Source organism: Haliotis rubra, unplaced genomic scaffold, assembly GCF_003918875.1.
Source record: "Haliotis rubra isolate DU_JTF1 unplaced genomic scaffold, ASM391887v1 Scf70, whole genome shotgun sequence".
NCBI classification, from domain to species: domain Eukaryota; kingdom Metazoa; phylum Mollusca; class Gastropoda; order Lepetellida; family Haliotidae; genus Haliotis; species Haliotis rubra.
The window spans coordinates 496,159-517,529 of record NW_025767413.1 but is presented as its reverse complement, the minus strand read 5'-3'; the positions used below and the strand labels follow the sequence as shown (position 1 = coordinate 517,529).

Here is a 21,371-nt window from a genome sequence, read left to right as displayed (position 1 = left end):
CTTTTCAGGAATGGATCCATGTGTACCAGTTTCAAATTAAAAGCTTCATTTTGTCATTTTGTCATAAAATTTTGATAACAGACATATTCCCAATACTTTGAATGTAGTTTTAGTAGGGTAATATCCGAGTAACTCTCCATTCCTTAAAAATAATGTGCCTTGGCTCCCCGGGGCCTCGGCTCCATTATTTTTAAAGAATTGAGAGTTACTCGGACATTACCCTCTACAGAATGGACAGCTCCCGGTCCAATCGCTACTGGACGTATTTTATTAATTTACACAACATGCAATATTCTGATGATTTTATACTCACTCTGTCCTTGGTAATAGCGGACTTGAAATCCTCTGTTCTCGAACTTTGAATCAGTGCGGAAGAACAGGAAGTAGCTGTTCGAATCGGCAAAGTAGTATCGAAGGTCACTACACCATTTGCGTACCAACCTAGTGTCATTAGCAATTGGACCTGTAGTAATAAACAGAATAATTGTCAGTGAGTCACTCTTTACATCAGAAGAAACAGACCACATTTTTCGTACTGGACCACTTGCATGTCCATTGTAACTGAACACTTACTTTGGAAAATATTACAGCCCTCCTTATACAATGTCAGCATTGTTCAATAGAAAGAGAAGGGCCGTACGTGTCTAGCAATGTTGCCGAACCAAACGAGGCTTAGTATTGCGCTATTAACAAGACACCATTGTTGAGACGAAACCACGATCTGCTAACACGCATCTAACCCACCGTTATAGAATCACCATGTAAACACCTCAATAAAACTGGTCCACAAATTAGTGACGACAATGAGTTAATATATGAATCGAACAAGTTTTCAACAAATATTACATTTTAGTGTCTATAAATATTAACAGTTATCAATCGAGCTAAATAAAATCGTGTATCATAACTATTTAACTCATGAATGCAGCAACAATGCATTGTCTTGTAAAGATAATAGTCTTCAGACAGGTGACGTAGTTAATATTCATATTACTTTGTGTGATTTATCTTACCCTCAAATAAGGCAGCGGTGTCTTCTTGGCAATCAATCGAAGAATGAATCATTGAGTCCAACGTTTCCAAGACAACCACCTGGCTTGGATCTGCTGCGCGAATATGCCATGTGCATTGCAGGTTTCTGCCAAACAAAATGCAGTGGTTTTACAGGATCAAACATAATCTGTTAATATCAGCCCTTGCGCTTTATTCGAGACACGTATGTGGGCTTTTTACTCAATTATTGATCAATATCATAATTATACAAAACCGTCCCAGATTTTTTTGGCATAAATTGTCTAACGCCGACAGCACTATAACTTATATTTACACTGTGTGTGGCAAACATGTACTCTCATGTATATGTGAAACCGTTATAATTAATATACCCTTACATAAAAGATTGTATCGTTTTTATTTTTCTAGTTGATGTTGGTATTTTCCGTTTATTTTGTCACAGCTAACTACAATAATGAACGCAAGATAAGAAAGTGACGCACGATTAGAACGTACTTGTAGAAATATTGATGAATGCATCATGGTCAACACACTGTCAGCATTTGAACAAACGTTCACGTGCAAATTGACAGAGCACTTGAGAAACATTGCGACCGGATTAGGGTTACTCCTTTATTCAATACACACTATATCACTGAGACGACCGTGTTTTGGTATTACGAAATACTACATAGTGAATCATACATTATCATTGCGATATACCTTTACTTTAACTTGCAGCTGCGCCAACTTACCACATCGTGTGTCATTACACTTCACAAAACGTAATCTGACGTCTGGGGACCATATCAATGTTGCTTTGATTTTAGCATAAGTACACTAAATTTGCAAGTCAAATAAGTACACTAAATGTAACAAAATCAGAATGACACACACCCGCAGATAATAACTTATCCTCCATGCATGTCACAGTTATGTATGAGCATACTTCTTGGTATTGTTTTGTATCCACATTTCTCAGGAAAATCAGATTGGGTCTGATCTATCTGAAATATATTAAGTTTAAGCTCAGAATAACCTTTCAAGAAAAGGTTTATATATAAAATCAGCTTTTTTATGTGTTTAGGCTAACGTATATATTTTAGTTATCATAAATCCAAAACGTCCAAAAGTTAAAATAATTAATTTCCCATACCATTTTCGAAAGTTTTACTATTTTTCTTAAATTATGCACATCGCAAAGCCAGAAACGATCTTCACGATAGAACCTTTTCCTTCAAATGAGTGCTTATTTCGCTAATAATGCACGGGACACATTTATTTAGTATTTCTCACCTGAAGCATGTTTATTCGTTTTTCTTGATATCTTACATAAGCGTAAGCTTAGAATAACCTTTCCAGGTAAAACATCAGCCTTGTTATGTGTTTTAGACTTGCTTATGTATACTATCAAAAAATGAAACGCGTAACCAAGAAATCTGTTGCGAAAATGTTGTATTTTCAAACATGTCTAACTCGTCCACAAATAGACTTTGGTACATGAATATTTACATCAGTTTAGAAGAAGGTAATGTCTATACAACCAAGGGCATACTGTTAGATAACGGACTCGTTGAATGCGATTGTGACGACGTAGCACGGTCCCGACGTCGGGGCTCCTGGCTCTCAGTCCAATCTTTCTCAACCTGTTCCGTACAGTTTGACCGGATATCCTCCGAAGCCCAGGCACCCTGGCTGCTGTGCAATTAACCCGTGGCAGTACGATCACGCAAATGTAGTACCCGGATGTACCGATCCTGGGCTGCAGTGGTGACCTAAGGTCTGCCTGTACGCGGACGGTCATTTGTTATACCTGTTTGGTAGTAAGGAGCTGGAAATCGTCATATCGTGCTCAGACTAACATTCAGACGCCTGGCAGCAGAAGAAAGTAAATCTCTAGCGTGGATTGTTTCAGTGGCGATGTTCCATGTCGCAGCGTCAAGACGTAGTGTAGTCATTTGATCTTCAAAACGAGTCATCATCTTTGTCACGCTATTCTAGTATAAAGAACTTATGTGAAACGATGTGTAAATTTCGTACATCTGTTCATGATTGAGTTAATCGACAACGTACAAAGGAGGTCAATGATAATTTCGATATAGAATCTACTTGTTTGCATTGTGATATGAATAATGCAGAAAATGTATTTCTTTATTTGTAACAGATATTTTCTTCTCTGTAATGAATACTTCTTGTCCATCAAAATACTGTAAAACTAGATTAACATGACAACAAATATTACACCTGATGTAAATATACTACGTTTAACATAGAAACTAAAATATAATATTTGCTAACAATATAATTTTGGTCATGTTACAAATATTGCATACCATACAATACAATTGTACTATGGGCCATGTGGCCTAAAATACGGAATAAAATCGATTGATTGATTGATTGATTGTTATCTCTTACATGTGCAATCCGTGCTTGCCTGCTGTGCGCACGCATACAGGTCAGGATATTAATATGCTTGTATGTGTGACATAGAAGGAGTGAGTGAGTGACTGAAATACCTTCAGTCGCCTTTTTGACAGTATCCTATTATGTTGCAACGCGGTATGTTCCACAGTCACAGTCCGTGAACTATAATATTTCCCCTTCCGCCCAACCCTTTCTACAATGGTTAAGCCCTTAATGACTGAAGTCTAGTTTGTCTCCTGGTTCAGAATCTCCTTTCTCAATGTGCCCAATTAACGATAACATTTTCTATCTATAAATATATGAATCTCGTACACATTTTATATTGTCCATTTCCAGGTACTGGTACAAGTTATTATCGATGGGTATTTGACATACAATGTACTCACGCAGCATATTTCAAGGGGTATCCTGGCGAGGTGAAAATCTGGGGGATGTCCGTTGCATTCAGGGTTTCATAGCACACTGCATCTACATGAAACAAGCAAGCAGTTTTAAACATTCAATTTGTCCTGCACATGTTTATCTCAATGCATTTACATGCGAGATTCCTCTGCTGAATACAGGCTGAAGGAATTAGTGGGTGAGTGAGTTGAGTTTTACCCTGCACTCAGCAATATTCCAGCGATATGGAGGCGGTCTGTAAATAATCGAGTCTGGACCAGACAATCCAGTGACAGGCTGCAGGTGATGTGAAGAGAATGAAGTGAGTGAGTGGTGTTATAAGTTAAAGTATTCCTGATCAATTATGCGGTCTGTAAATGTCCGAGTTTCGACCAGACAAATCAGTGACTGGAAGAATAAGCAGGAACCACACCAAAACGGTAGAAATAGTATTTTTTCCATAATCATAAATAATCTCTGAAGTGTGACTTCGAATATATCATAAGCATTTGTCTTTGGATAACAATCAAAGGTAATGACACCAGGTGTTCATAAAAGTGACGTATTGATGGCCCCGTCACAAATACAAGGAACCTCACGATTTCGCGAATCATTTGTAATGAAAAATGAAGGCGCGGGTGCTGTTGGCACGGTTACAATTACGTTGGTATGCTATTTTTATGGTGAGATAGTGCTTAATAAACATTTGTAGCCTTGGCCCGTGTTAGGAACATGTGATATCTTGTTACCTCTAAAACATGAGTTAATCATTTGTGCACACGTGGCGACAGTTTTTATAGACACAATCAGCAAAACTACAACAGACTAAAATCTCAGCCCATAAAAACTCTTTTCCATAAGCAGAATTTCTTGTACGAATTCGAATGCAACATAAATTGAGTGTGAGTAGGATATAGAGCATTCAGCATCATTCAAACAATATCAAGCTGGGAACTCTAGAAATAGCGCATCATGATCATGTGGTCAGCCTACCCGTTGTTTTTCAATGGACCCTTTAACAACTTAGCTACCCCACCCACCCTATTGAATAGTGAAGACACCAAGACACCAGGTGTTCGGGAAGAGGTGAGCGTATCCTGCAGAACCTGTGGCACACGTCAGAAACACAAGGAACTGCATATCTTTCCTACTGTCTACGAAATCATTCATCATGTTCCGATACTTAAGAGTCACTACGCATAGCCACTATTCTGTGTCTTGATGATAACCAGGTTGGTTGTTGACAGACCATACATGTTACATGGATATGGGTGATGTGTTTCAATTCATATAACCATGTAAAAAGTTCGGATGTGGTAAAACAATGTGCACAAACATTACGTGATTCTAAACATTTTTGAAGCACATATAAAGGGTGAAAATGTAATTGTAATGGAGGATTGGTTTAACAAAACGTCTACCGACATCCAGAAAATACAAATGTCACTTGCAAATTCAAGGCATTTGATCGTTTTTCCAGAAAACTTCAGATATTCTTGATTCACCTGTAACAAGGAATGAAAATTCTGAAAGCATTGCAAATTTAAAAACAAATCAAGCAGCGAAGGGAGTAAGTGAGTTTAGTTTTACGCCGCTAGTAGCAATTTTCCAGCATTATCACGGCGGGGGACACCTTAAATGGGCTTCACACATTGCACCCATGTGGGGAATCGAACCCGGGCCTTCGGCATGACGAGCGAACGCTTTAGCCACTAGGCTACCCCCACCGCCCCAAGCAGCGAAGGAAGATTCATTTTCTGAAGTACTTAAATATTCATACGAAATTCTCCTCCACTATCTTGAAATGCTTTTGAATGTTATGCTTGAAAAGTCCTATGTTCCAGAACAGTGAACTTTGGGGATTGTAATGTCCTTACACAAACAGGAACATCAACAGCCATAGGGATATAACTCTTATGCGTGTTTTCAGTAAGAGTTTACCTTACTGTCTAGTATTATAAACAGACGTTTCATATTTTGGGCATGTTCTTTTGATGAGATAGAAGCACAGAGGCGTATCAGGCATAAATACTACACAGTAATTCGTGTTGTACAACAAGTGCACAATTTGTGTATGCGTGTTTATGTATGTGGTTGGGTATGTATGTAGGTTTGTATCTGTCTCTAATTGGTAAATTATCATGCTGTAAAGGTTTGTGGAAATATCAATTATGGAAAGTGAATGTCAATATCAATAAGATAAAGGTTATAATTATTACAAACGGAGGGAAATTATCAGAACGAGAGATCTGGTTCTATAAACGTGAAGAAACTGTGGTGGTAAACAGTCACTGCATTACAACAAAGACACACCGCAAGCCCAAGAGTTTCTAATTGCTGTTTCACAAAACGTATGGAAATTATTCCAATGGAATCATTAGTTTTGACACATTATAATGCTGAATTAAGGGGGTCTAGGAAACGACACAATAGAGATGGTTGATGTTTACTTTTAAATTTCAGCACTTTTGTCAAAATGTCTCCAGCTCATGTGGAATGTGGGAGATGTCGTATTTATATTTAGTTACATCAAAGTAATACAATAGAAAAGGTGAAGATAACTGGGTCTCGTATGTCTTGAATATACGCCTATTTTGCTTGTATTATTACTTCTAGTGAGAACAACATGTAACAGGATGAGATCATTTCATATATAATCTAAGACAAAGGCTACAATATATGTATTTTTAAACATAGAAAGCTAAATCATAACTGTTTTAAATCATTCATTATTACTGAAAAATGTCATAAAATTTGTAACAGAACTGTCCCGTTTCACATGTAGTTCTCGTGATCTTCTGATGAAAAAAAAGACATTTCTGAATATAAATGGAAAACCGGATGTGTGAAATGAGATTGAAAACAAATACAATTATTGGCCTGTTTGGTCCTACTCTGCAAACATCAGAAACGGATACACGAGGAAAAACCTACGTCTGAATCCTCGAATAGACAAATTCTATATCCCCATTTCTTCTCAAAATCAATTATTGTACTCCTGAGAGGATACGTGAGTTCCAAGACAATTATAGTAAATTTAAACGTACTACTAATTTTAACCGCAGCATATGTGTTATTTTAATATAGACTAGATTGTCCAAAATTGCTAATAGCTGAAAGGATGGCCGTAAATCCAGCTAGGGTCCATGCAGGAAGCAAATGTACTGTAAGTCCCCATGGTCCCTAGTATGGTGATCTACCTTCAGTTGTTGGCAATCTATAGCCTATTTTTATATTGTACCGTCTTGGATAGTTAAAATGTTTTAAAATTAATTACTAGTTTTCAAATTTATATCTGTGATACACTAGTTGTTTTACTGTCCATCGTTGACATTTTTTTTTATCATTTACCTATTATTATTAGAAATAGATAACTTGATATAGTCACAATATAGCTGAAATACTGCCATGTGACATAAAATTTTAACTCACTCACTCACTCTGAATGTAAGAGATACGCAACACAATCTATAGCCTGTTTTTATATTGTATTGTCCTCTATAGTTAATTATTCTAGATTTAATAACTAGTTTTACATTTATAACTGTGATATTCTAGTTATTTTACTGTCCTTCGTTGATAGTTTTTTTATATATTTTACCTTTAATTATTATTAACCTATAACTTGATTTAGTCACTATAGGGCTGAATATAGCCGATGTGACTGTAAATAATAACTCACTCACTCACTCTTCTCAAAATAAAAAAGCCATACATTACCTTGCATTATAGACGTGCTATTATATTTAGATATGTTTATTTCTATTGTACCCACTACTATGGTATGTATATAGGTACTATGGACCTATGGAATTTTCAGTACTCCACTAAACATAATATGTTGATGACAAAGTAAACAGTAACTATGTCTTCTAAATAGCCGTGTTGGTTGTTGACAGGTCATTTATAAATGTTACATGGGTGTTGTATTTGGCTTCGCATAACCACGGAAACCGTCGGAGATAGTAAAATCGTGTTTCACTGGGCGGAAACGTGTCGGTGGTTTGAAAACAGAATCGTAACCTGATCAGTTCTGTTGTAGTGACAAGTTCTAACTTTCGTACCGAGCTGATGCATAAGTAACAGGTAAACAGACATTAATTTCCCTTGGACGCCTGGTACACAGCTTAAAAGCACACCCATCCTCCACCACATACCTAAAACAGATCACTGGCTTCATATTACACTCAACATGGCGGGTCGATAGTGAGTCGGAATACAGACTGGTCATGCTTGAACAACTCTACTTATAAGCCCACTCGAAAAGCAAGTCGGGCTATCAGGGCAATAGTTATATTGTACGGTGATAACGTGGGCAGGTGAATAATGGTACGTTGATGAACAAGTCATAGCTATTGCGAAAGATCAGAGACGTCTTGAATAAGGTTTCAAATGAATAGACCCTTTGCATTCTCCAGGACACTTGTCCTGTAACAAGGGCACACTTGCGCAATATGGTATTTGTAATGTGCAGATGAGAGAATGTTCTCTCATCGAACTGTGCACAAACAGGAAAACCTATTAAATCATCGAAAAGTTATCCTTAGTTCATCACAAAAGAAGTGTCGAGACTTTTGTGCTTAGATCCTCCTATTATTTGGTCCACAAAGGCACATGTGTGCTTGTGCTACAAGTGTGTGTGTACGTATCATGAACATGTGCAAAGGCTAGTCAACGGTGCGCTTGAAACAAATCGGGAACATATGATATAGGTCACTCTAGGCAAAAATCCATAAAACATCATATTTCATAATGCATTCAATTTGAAAATGTCCTTCACGTGTCTACCTATGAATTTTGAAAGGTTTAAGGATACCTTGAATGCTGTACCTTGATTGAACAACTTCTCAGTCGCATAAAATCTTGGTAAAAAGAGCAAGCTCGATTGCCTCAAAAAATTGTGAAATATGAACACCAAAGGCTGGAGCTGTTGGAATATTGCTTGATGTGAAAGGAAAGTTGACTATTGGAAAGTTGAAATCATCCCTTTTGTTAGAGACCCTTGTGCAGAGGTGTTTTTGAATCTTAATGTAGAGAGCTAAGTATGAAACAGTTGAGGCGGTCTCACTTGTCTCCTTGAATTAAAGTATACTGGTGGAAGGTAACTGCTAGTGTGATGGTTGTTGAACGATACTATACCATCGATATAGCAGAAGCTAAAGTTAAACTTCTTTGCCAAATTAACTTGCTGTGATTCATATGCATCATATGTCCTGTCTGAATATTTTACCCCCAAGTTTTTTACAGAGATGTTATCAGGGAGGAGGTCAAGCATGTCACATATTGTTCACGCGTGTTTATTGATAAATGCCAGTATAGCTGACATATATAGTGCACACGCTGTTACCATGGTTACCCTTTGTGAAAACATATGGTGTAAAAGAACAATGCAAATATGACAATACATTACCATTGGTCGAATGCACTATGTCTGGCATAGGGAGACGTTCTCTGTGCAGTGTATTGAAGGAGTGTGTTTGGACAGCGGAGTTGCTATCTCATCGTGATGTGGGTAAGCACATACCCCACTGATTCATCTGCCCAAGCCTACAATTCAACCAAGGGTCATTCCCTTGAACAGCATCAAAGTCTCCATAAGAAACGCATAATGTACTGTCATGTACTGGGTCGTTTTTTAAGTTTATAACCTGTATAACAGGTCGAAGGTGGATGGAATTATGATCAATATAGTTAGGTCATTTTGTATAATTATTTGGGCCATAAGCAAAAAAGCAACAGCAACAGATTTGACAAAGAAATCAAAGGCTGTTATATCCTACCTTATGTTTAATTTGAACATTAAAAACACCTTATGTTCTCCAGTTAGATCAGATAGTCCTTGATGATTGTTTTTAGTTTTGTTAACACCATGCGTGTACTTGTTGATTTCAGCAAAATGACTCAGGCATTATACCATCATCACATCAGTAAAAATATAATCTGTGTATTTCCCTATCCATTCATCCATCCATCCATGTATGTACACATACATCAACTTCAAACATCTCACTCATGTATGGTCAGTCTCACTCATATGTGGTCATTCTCACTCATATGTGCAAGTTTTGCACTTGTGTTTAAACTATAGGCTCTGTGTTAAGTGAATCCATGCAACAGGGATTGGGATATTCATCATCCACTGTTCGAGAAGTGCTTCTCATCTGAAAAGGTAATGGAATTCGTCCCCAACAGACGGAGCATCACAAAGTTTATAGAATCTATATTCTCTAAGAATGTTGTACCAGTGTCCTGTTTCGATCGGTAAAATATGATTTGATGGCTTTAATCTAAGAATTGGAATATGTATATAGTTTGTATTTTTCAAGACATAAAGTGTCTTTAACATTTTGATAAACTTTTCCTTTCGAACTGGACGCTAGTTCACATTTGGTACATACAGTGGAGCCTGTCTAAACCGGCACCCCATGGGACCGAAATAAAATGCCGGTTTATACAGGGTGCCAGATTAGACAGTGACGATCATTTTCGACCATGGCTGCAATTTACACTCGCTAATCTCTTGGTCTTTTTAGTAATGATTCTACTTTTGGAACCAAAAATTCTGATGAACATTAGAATAAGTAATCATATATTTCTGAGAGTCCACAATTATCTAAGATGTCTTTGATATATTCAAACCATTTCAATTTAGGCACAGTGTTTGGAAAAGAAGATATAATGACAGTAAATGTAAGGGTTGAAAGTTTCGTTTCGTGTTTGTAGGTAGTTTATGCCGGAATGAAATAGTTACTTTATATATCTTAATGTTTAGCGGATATATTCCTACTTCCTCATAAACCATGGAACAGGGAGTTGAGACCATTTTAGAAATTTCACCTAAGATTTGTCTATTATCGATAGACATTTAAAACCCCGTATTACTGATCATACATTAATATAGGGGCTATCATAGTATCGAAAGTTGATGCCAAACAATCTGAAGGTAACTTTCAATTACGACCTTTCTTCAATAAAGAAAACATTGCTTTAGTTGCATTTTCCACTAAACTTTCAATTGCTGTTACAAACCTTCCATTTCGATGGAGTTTGATACCAGGTGAGGTGAGGTGAAATTGGGCTTTCGTCGTGCTTGAGAATATTTTGCTCATATGACAACGTGCATGCTTGTGTATGTATGTGTATGTGTGGCTGCTTGTACTAGCCCAGACTTAAGCTGGTTTTATAGTGCTAGCCCACTGAGATACCATGCCGCAGTGAAGCATGAATATCCCACTCAGACAAGTAATATAATTTTTTGAAAGTTGAAAAGTTTCGACTAACATATGTATTACAAATTAGTTGTCGCAAGCAGAGAAACCTTTTCGAAAACCTGACTGGTATGGGGATAAAGTGTTTTTATCTCTACGAATAGTTTTCAAAAACGACATAATATGGTTATGGGCCCATTTTTCTTAAAAATATGTTTAATTGTGCCTTTAAGCCAACAATCAGGAACAATTCCAGAATTTAATATCGGGTTGAATAAAGTAGTCAGAGGTGGGATTATTTTGTTTGAAGCGTCATTTATGTAATAAATATATTCCAGATGCCTTATTCCTTTTTAGGTTCGTAATGGCAGGAGCAATTTCATCACTTGTGATGGTTTCGTTTGGGATATTTTTACAAATTGTATCATCACAACGTCATTCTCAATGACAACTTCTTCATCACATTTCGTTTCATTTACTTTTTCAGAATATTCATAAAATTCATCAGTGCTTGGTGACTGGACTGTTTACCCAGACACCCTTATTTAGTATCTTCCAGTATTCTTTCGGTGAATGCTTTCTTTTATTACGAAACTGTTTAGTTCTTTCTTTAAATACATTTAGCCATATATTTTTAAAGGCATGGGACGTTTCACAAAACTTCTGTCTATGTATTGAATTTTCTAAACTCATTATTAGATTTATAGATTTTTTTGTAGTCATAGTCCTACATTCAGCATTGAACCAAGGCTTCTTTTTTTTACTTCATTTCGATTTGGGAAATTTAGCGTGAGTCTTTACACAGAACGTTTCACGGGCAGCATCTACTAGCACGAGCGCTATGCCAGAAGCCATGTCATCTACAGTATCTGGGTCAACTCCTGACCCACAAGCTAGCTCTGCGCGTCTATGACTCTCTGATGGCTTTTCAATTTTCAAGTTTTGGCAGAAAATAGTTCTAGATTTTTCAATACCATACTGTTTTGGCTTACTAGCTTGGAGGTTTTGCTCTTGTATTGGATTACTAACGGACTCGGACGTACTGCTGTGGTTACTTGTTGTTAATGTAGTAGGGCGGTGGGGTAGCCTAATGGTTAAAGCGTTGGCTCGTCACGCCGAAGACCCGGGTTCGAATCCCCACATGGGCACAATGTGTGAAGCCCATTTCTGGTGTCCCCCGCCGTGATGTTGCTGGAATATTGCTAAAAGCGGCGTAAAACAAAACTCAGTCAGTCAGTCAGTCAATGTAGTATTAAAGTAAACAGGGCAATGGACATCAGAGTATAGGGGTGAGAAGTCAAATATAATGGTCTTTGTCTTTGTATAATGGTAGATAAATAAAGTCTTTGTATAATGGTAGATAATAGGGGACGCAATGACATAATCAATAACATATTGTTTTTTCCTTGTCAAACCGCCCGGCCCATTACCGATAAACATTCTTACTTTTTCCGATCAATTTAAATCCACAATTGTCGCCTCTATCATCGTCTTGAGAAATTCTATCAAGAGGAAGGATTAGATCATCTAGAATAATTTGAGTGTTTATTTCAATGTTTTTTCCGTCTAGATTCATATCGAACCCATCAACGACACGTTTGTCTAATGGTAGAAAGACTTCCATATTTTTGTTCGTGCATTAAAGTCACCCTTTAGGGTAGCATAATCACTAAGTAAGAGATAGTACAAAATGACTGTTCTATTTCATTAAAAGCATCAATATTTACAACAAAAAATGCGACATTTTAAAAGATAAACTGACGCATGTCAAGTTAATTAAAAGCAAAGGACAGGGTAAGAGTATCAAGCAAATTTAAAGAGGGCAAACTATATAAAGTCTAGTCAAGGCACAAAATATGTAACTTAATGCGAGCGTCCAAATTGTGGTACATGCCAATATCTAATAGAGCGAAATGTATACAAGTTCAAGACTGGTCAAATCTTAGAAGTACATGAAAATATGACATGCGCATCTCAGAGTCTGATATATGTCATAAAGTGCAGTGGATGCGGCGAGGAGTATATCGGACAGACGGGTGATACCCTACGTTCAAGAGTGAGAGTTCACAAACGGCAAATTCGGAACCCCTCCTGTCGCTGTATCCCATCTAAGGGAACAATAAGAAAGATGCCCTGGGAATACCAAACTTTACAATATTCCCATTTTTACAAAATATTGTCGGACAGTGATGAAAAAATAAAAATAAAAATAAAATTATTTCATCAAACTGTTCAGACCTAAACTTAATTGTACATAGTAAAATCCGACTTTGTCTATCTATATAGAATGAAATTAATTAGATATTCCATTGCTTGTATGTTAATAATTGTATTTTATTCCTCAATGCAAGGTTATCAATGCAGGAGCGCCGCAAGGTTGTGTTATGTCACCAGTTCTGTTCACTCTATACACCAATGACTGCACTAGCGTAGAAAATAACTGTATAAATATGAAGTTTGCTGATGATGCAGCCATTGTTGGTCAGATGTATGATTACGAATCAGAACGACGATACAGAGATAATGTAAAGAATTTCACATCATGGTGTACAGAGAATCATTTGATTTTAAATGTGAAAAAGACAAAAGAACTCTGTATTGATTTCAGAACTAACTCCCCAACAGTACCACCTTTGCTCATTAATAATGAACCAATTAATCGAGACAGTCACTGAGTACAAGTACATTGGAACTTTTATTGATAGCAGGTTAACGTGGAACACCAACACAGATGTCCTGTATAGTAAATGTCAACAACGCCTCCTTCTAATGCACAAACTGCTATCTTTTAACGTTTCCCCATCTGTTTGGATGTTGTTTTATACCACTTCTATACTGAGTGTACTCACTCACTTTCTCTATTCAGTGCTGGTTCGAGTCTCTTTCAGACAAAAACAAAATCAAAACTTAACAAAATTGTAAATATAACTACTGAAATAGCCGGGTTCACTTTCGATAATCTTTCACTTCTCTATGAGCGGCAAGTACCTTCAGCGTCTGAAAAACTCATAAATGACACAACACATTTTCTAAATCTAGAGTTATGCTTTTACCTTCGGGCCGCCGCTATACAGTGCCAATCACCAAGACTAAACGAGCTCGAACGTCTTTTGTACCTCAAAGTATTGCAATTTTAAACAAATGTTGAATGTCCAGTTATCATCTTAGTTATTTATTTAAGCACATATTTATCTCTCTATGTTTTAGTAATTATGTAATATTTTATGTTGTTATTCATTTGTATTTTGTCAAGCTCTGTGAACGAAAACGAATTCCTTTCAGGTAATAAAGCATTGTCTGTCTGTCTGCACTCTATGCACAGCTCCGTGATCGTAGTGTTGTGACGACATAACTTGGTGACGTCATAGCTTAGCAACGCCGTTATACACAAAGTACAGCAACGTCATTCTCATGATGATCACATTAACCGGTTAGAATTGAATAAATCATATCTGTACAAAGGATCATCAGACCTTTGTCTTTGTGTTTGTGTGTGTGTGTGTGTGTTTGTGTGTGTGTGTGTGTGTGTGTGTGTGTGTGTGTGTGTGTGTGTGTGTGTGTGTGTGTGTGTGTGTGTGTGTGTGTGTGTGTGTGTGTGTGTGTGTAAATACGTGAGATCAGAAAAACTGAAAACGCTGTATCAGAAATGGGGAAGTGCAAAGGTTTGCAAGATTAGCATGACCTAAAGTTTCGAAACTCTCTTAGTTTCTATGATAGTCGTGAAAACATTAGTAATATCAAAAGACGATCTTAGCGCTAACAGAGCTTCGAAAATCTAGACCCAGGGGTGTAAGTAAGTTAGAAACACATAAATGAATTGTCCTTAATCCTTCTTCTACCGAGCTGAAATGTTCTAACGACGATGAGTAGGAAATCCGCCGATTAGGGTAGGTACGGCAACTTACCATGTATGTGAAAATCGGCCATGGATTTGGAAATCCGCCACGGATTATCTCTCTATGTTTAGTATGTTTAGCCATGGCAGGCCTCAAATAAAATATTATGAAACACTTTTTGTCTATTTCCAACCCTAATATAAATCTGTAATCTTATTTTATAGCAAGCCCCAAATCCACCAGACTGCATTCCCTCTACCTACCTACCTACCTACCTACCTACCTACCTACCTACCTACCTACCTACCTACCTACCTACCTACCTACCTACCCACCTACCTACCTACCTACCTACCTACACACACACACAGACACACAGACAGACAGACACACACACACACACACACACACATACACATACATACATACATACATACATACATACATACATACATACATACATACATACATACATACATACATACAAGCATGCATGCATGCATGCATACATACATACACCACACACACATGTATATATATCTATATCTTTATTTCATAACCATCTAATATTATTTCATCAAAACAATCTTTAGTTTCTTGAAAACCTATGATATCATGATCTTCTATGAGCCTATTAAATTCGTCATATTCAAAACATTTGTAAGACCACACGTTCAAGTTCAGGACATGAATTACACTGCTCCAATTGTCATCAACAGCATTATCAACATCACCATCATCAAGCATTTTAAAAGTTACGTACAGTTGGCTGATTATTCGGGTCAATCTCAACCAAACAAGCTTCCCCCAACCCCCAACCCCCCACACACCCCTAACACACACTCTCTCTCGCCCTCTCACACACACTCACACGCTTTAACGCTTTCACACAAGTCCAAGTCCTCTTTTTCGAATAAAATATAACATTTATAATATGTTTAATCAAGTGAGAAAGAGACACATTCTTCGCTTCCGTCACAAACGAAATACTGGATACTATAAGCACAATAATTGAACGGTCATATATGGTTTCAACCGAAGGCCGGGTGTATAATTGCACTTGTAGACATTTGTGTGCATGTCAACGTTAGCCACAAACTCTACAGTTTTACACGTCGTTGATCACTTGAAATCAGCCCTTTTAAACATACAAGTACTCGCCAGTTACAAGAATATTCTACGCGGCTGTTTTGTGTATTAAATGTCACAGATTCTTCTGTGGAAATTCGCCCTTTTAGTGCATTCCAAGTTGATTATTCACCGCTAACTCATACATACTCATCACAAGCCTAATGCATTACCTGTCAGTCTTAAAGGTTTTCTTTGACAATCTTGTATTACAGTAATATGAAGTTTACATACCCGATGTTTTGACCAGTGCCCCTAACAGTATGGCAGAAAATCCTAGCAATACGTGTTCTTTTATATTTGTTGATATGGTTTCATATTTTTTCGCCTCTTTCTTCAAAATGTTATAACTGTCCAACAAGCTGAGGCAATGGTTGAAATCGTAACCAGGACTTTGGTTTTATTGAACAAACTGTCCGTCAATTGGCCCATCCAGTCTCTCAATCAAGAAATGGGCGCATGCGTCGTGCAGACCGGAATCGATGTAATTCTTCACATAAAGTCATCGAACAGATCTTGAGGCTTTTATATGTGATGGCTGAGAAAGAACACGCGTTAATTAAGTATGTTGGTTATTTTCATATCGTTCAAAATGTTGTGAATGGATTAATTTACTTGCGCCTTTTGCTGTATATAAATGGCTTCGGTCATTTAAATCAGTGTTTGTATCTTTAAGGAAATATTTGAACAACTTTGATATATTTTGGATTACGATCAGTAAGTATCCTAGAAAGTGAACCAACGTGAATCCCTCTTGCGCCTACGATGTCTTTGTTGTCAAGGAAAAGGTTTTTCAAAAAGATTTTTGGGGGCACAACAGAACACCACCAAACGTTGATCGTATAAAGATTCAACTACATCAAGATGTATACCCACTGGATAAGAATTATTTAGATAAACGTTTAAATCAATCAACTTTCTATTTTGCAGAAGCATGACACATATTGATTTCTCATCTTCACCAATTAAAGATATTGCAACAGTTTGAAGATTTTACATCCCAACTATCCTATATTAAACACATGTGATACTGCGCCATTGACTGCGCAATGAATAATGAAGGCGCAAGTGTGGTTGCCATGGTTATAAGGACGTTAGTATGCTATTTTAATACGGAGATAGTGCTTCATGAATATTCGTAGCCTTAGCCTCTTTTAGGAGCATGTGATATCTTGTTACTAACAAAACATGAGTTAATTGTTTGTGCACATTAACTACGGTATTTATAGTCATTACAAATGCTGACACAATCAGCAATACTAAATAAGGAAACACGTTAACAAATCTCTTCCATGAGCAGAACCTCTTGTACGCATCCGAAGGCAACATAAATTGAGTGTGAGTAGGATTTAGAACATTCAGCAGTATTCATGTAATATCGGGCTTGGGGACACTAGGAGTTGCTTCAACACATCATACCAATCTGGTCACCTTAACCCGTCGTTTTCAGTGAACACTGAACACTTAGCTATCCTACCCACCCTATTGAAATAGTGAAGACACCAGGCGTTCAGGAAGAGGTGAAACACAAAGAATTTCACAACTCCATATTTTTCCTACTGTCTACGAAACCGTTCATCATGTCCCGACAGTTAAGAGTCATAATATTCTGTGTCTTCATAATAAACAGGTTGGTTGTTGACAGACCATGCATGTTACATGCATATGGGTGATGTGTTTCACTTCATATAATCATGTGAAAACGTCGGAGACGATAAAACAATGTGCACAAGCATTACGTGATTCTCGTTTGTTTATCGTTTGTTAATATCATGTTTTTCTCCGTACGATTATTATCTATAATATATCTGTATTCCGGAGCGGTATTCATATAAGCAGCATACTGCTTGTTTACCAATCCGGTTCCTCTTTTGGAAATAAATATGTTTAAACCATTACGTGATTCTAAACATTTTGGGCCACTCTTAGAGGGTGAAAATCTAATTGTAATTTACTGAACAATAGTTCAATGGAGGATTGGTTTCATTCAATCTTACAGCAAAATATGTTATAACATACCTAATAGCAATGTCCCGTCTCAGATGCAGTTCGCATGATCTTCCGATACAACATGTAGACATTTAGATATGTAAATGGTAAACTGATTGTGTCGATGTTGTACTTGTTATGAGACACAAAACAAATACCAATCTGAGAAGAATACAAAAGGAAATATCTTTATCTGAACCTTCGGATCGACAGATTTTATATCCCCATGTCATCTCACAAATCAAACAGTCATACGGTGTCTTGCAATATAGATGTGCTACTATCTTAGATATGTTTTTCTTTTCTGTAGTTCCCATTGCTATTGTATGTATGGTTTATCCTCACTTGCAGGCAGCCTGCAGAGGATTAGGATTAGTGATGTTGTTTTAAGGAAAGGGGTCGTCTCATGATTTAGCTGAACTTAACTCATAGCCAAGGGACAGATTCCAAGCTGATAGATGTCAGACTGATATCAATTCACCAATTAACCATGTTAAATTAATAACACTGAATATAATTCATCTTGTTCATAGCTAAATATTATTCAGGAAATAGCTTAGTCACTACCATTCATCATCATGGCTAGTGATCAAGTAAATCTAGAGTTCATTCCGAATACACAATGTGGTTGTAACCTTGTCGTAGCCTATAATCAAGTCTGATACTAGACCTTTGCATGCCTTGTACCAAGACGGTCTTCAACGTAAATGACAGGTTTAACATCTATAGCATTTGCTTATTTGCATGGATATGGATACTGATAAGAATACAAGCGAGATTTTCAAGACAGAATTGAATCAAACTTTTACTTTTAACACAGTAAACACTTTAAACAAAGTAACATACTCAGTTGTAATAAAAGGTTAACAATCACATTTATTTTATAAAACATCACTACCATTTGGGAAAATATATCCTCGGTGAACATCACTCAGATTTCAAAACAAAATGGTTATGTCTCTTTCAAAATGATTAAACCAACAAATTGACACAGTGAGTTTTTCTAGGCCGCACTCTGCACTCTTTCATCTTTCCTTATCTCTCTTTCCTTATCTCTCCTTTCTTTCCCATCTTTATAAAAAAATTACATATGTTGTGTATGTAACGCGAGATAAAAACGAAAAGAAAAGAAAACAGCAGAATACAGGCTTCCACCATAAATTTAAAAAGAAATGTTTGAATCTGGAAAATGTATACTGTAACTCGTGAAATGTGTTTTGTGTAACATTTGACTGGATAAAAAACATCAATCACATTTAGTTTAATTGTAATTCAGTGCTATCATGAATGGTTGTCCATGCAGTGATTCCCAATCCAGTGCTTATATCTTCCATTGTTGACCTTTTATTACAATGAGTATGTTACTCAGTGTTTACTGTGTTAAAAGTAAAAGTTTGATTCAATTCTGTGCCACTGTTGCGTGTGTTACTGTGTTGAAAAATTAAAGTTCTATTTAGCTATCACTATTGCCTGTTTGTGAAGTATGATACTGTATTGAAGAATAACATTTTTGAACAACTTTCTTATCACTAAACTTTGTATCACTATTGCCTGTTTGATGAAAACATTTATATCACTATTTTTCTGCCAGACAGAAACTACTGACACGGCCCCCCAATAATCCCTTTGTTTGGTTGTTTAATACGGCTGAGTGCTTCAGTAATTATCAACAAAAGGTGCCTGCACAGTGAGGAGACCCCGTATGTATATATATGTTCTATTGGCCAATGGTATTTTCAATACTCCACTAAACATGATGTTGTTGACAGTAACCATGTCTTCTAAATAGCCGTGTTGGTTGTTGACAGGTCATTTATAAATGTTACGTGGCTGTTGTATTTGGCTTCGCCTAACCATGGAAAACGTCGGAGATAGTAAATCACTGGGCAGAAACGCGTCGGTGGTTTGAAAACAGAATCGTAACCTGATCAGTTCCGTTTAGTGACGCATTCAAACTTTCGTATCGAACTGATGCATAAGGAACAGGTGAAGAGACATTTATTTCCGTTGGATACGTGGACGCCTGGTCCATTTCTAGAATATCTGACAACACAGTATGCATTTGTTATCAATTAAACAGTGATGCCATCAGTCATGGCGGCAGGTGTTTGCGTGTGAGCGTGTTCTGCTCGACTGCCTTTCACAGTAGATGTTTAATGATGTTTCAAGTCTGTATAGTGCACGAGACAGCCTCGCACTTCTAGCTGACATGCGTCCGGGAATATCTGAATCCTCTGAATGTTTATTTCACCGTTCAAACTTTCATTTCACCTGATCAGGGTAAATCAACGCAAGTCTACACAGCAAGTATTCCTTCACCCTCGACAACAGAACCATTCGTGTCCTTGTTTATCTTTCCGGATTACATCGTTGAGGAATATCAAGCGTTTCTTTGTAGCAAGCATGTTGGTTGAATAACGTCTCGTAACAATCTCATCTCAAAACATGCAAATACAGGTACTGTAAGCATTCTAACACTGACACCTACCTGCTGTTCGTATTCCACAGAAGAAACAAAGAATTGTCAGAAGCACACTGCTTAAAAACACATCCATCCTCAACCACACACCTGAAAACATAGATTATTGGCCACAGATTACACTCAACAAGGAGGGTCGATAGTGAGTCGGAATACAACTCTATTTATAAGCCCACTCGAAAAGTAGGTCGGAAGGCTAGCAGGGCTGTGTTGTGTTGTTCAGAGTTAGGACGGGCAGGTGAATGGTACGTCCCAGATATTGCGAAAGACCAGAAGCGTCTTGCGTAATTAAGGTTTCGAATGAATAGACATTGTGCAATCTCCAGGAGACCTATCCTGACACTGTGACACACTTTATATCTGGGGTATGAAATGGGGGAAAACCTATTAAACTCGAAACCCTTGGAACCATCGAAAAGCTATCCTTAATTCATGACAAGAGATAAGGACAAATACCATCCATGTTCATATAGTGAAAAAAATGTTATCAGTGAGGAAGTCAAGCATTTGTTCTCGCGTGATTATTGATAAATGCAAGTGTACCAAACTGACATATATAGTACACATGCTGTTGCCATGGCCACCCTTTGTAAACAAAATATGGTTATACAAGAACAATGTTTACATGCACAATATGACGATATATTATCATTGGTTGAATGTATTATGCCTGACATAGGGAGACGTTCTCTGTGTAGTGTATTGAACTAGCGTGTTTGAACAGCGGCGTTGATATCTTATAGTGATGAGTAAACACACGGATTGGGCTGCGCAGTTCTGCATTTCAACCTGGGGTCATTCCCGGAACAATATGCCATCCATGTCTGCATAACAATAATATTCAAACTCTCACGTACTGGGTTGTTATTAAGCCGTTATCCTGTTCAGGTCGAAGGTGGATGAAAATATGATCGATATAGTTAGGTCACT

At 37.2% G+C, this 21,371-nt stretch overlaps 1 protein-coding gene across 1 annotated transcript in view; it reads right to left on the bottom strand.

Moving 5' to 3' along the window:
• The window catches only part of LOC124258780 (cubilin-like), a 42,405-nt gene extending 21,514 nt beyond the window's left edge, over positions 1 to 20,891 (bottom strand). Inside the window, exons 1-4 of the mRNA XM_046692868.1 lie at positions 20,451 to 20,891; positions 3,807 to 3,888; positions 1,014 to 1,138; positions 314 to 463 (exon numbers count right to left, since the gene is read on the bottom strand). Coding sequence (XP_046548824.1) covers positions 314 to 463; positions 1,014 to 1,138; positions 3,807 to 3,888; positions 20,451 to 20,541 — 448 coding nt within the window. The 5' untranslated portion in view covers positions 20,542 to 20,891. The remainder of the gene's footprint in view (positions 1 to 313; positions 464 to 1,013; positions 1,139 to 3,806; positions 3,889 to 20,450) is intronic.
• Between the last annotated feature and the right edge of the window lie 480 nt (positions 20,892 to 21,371).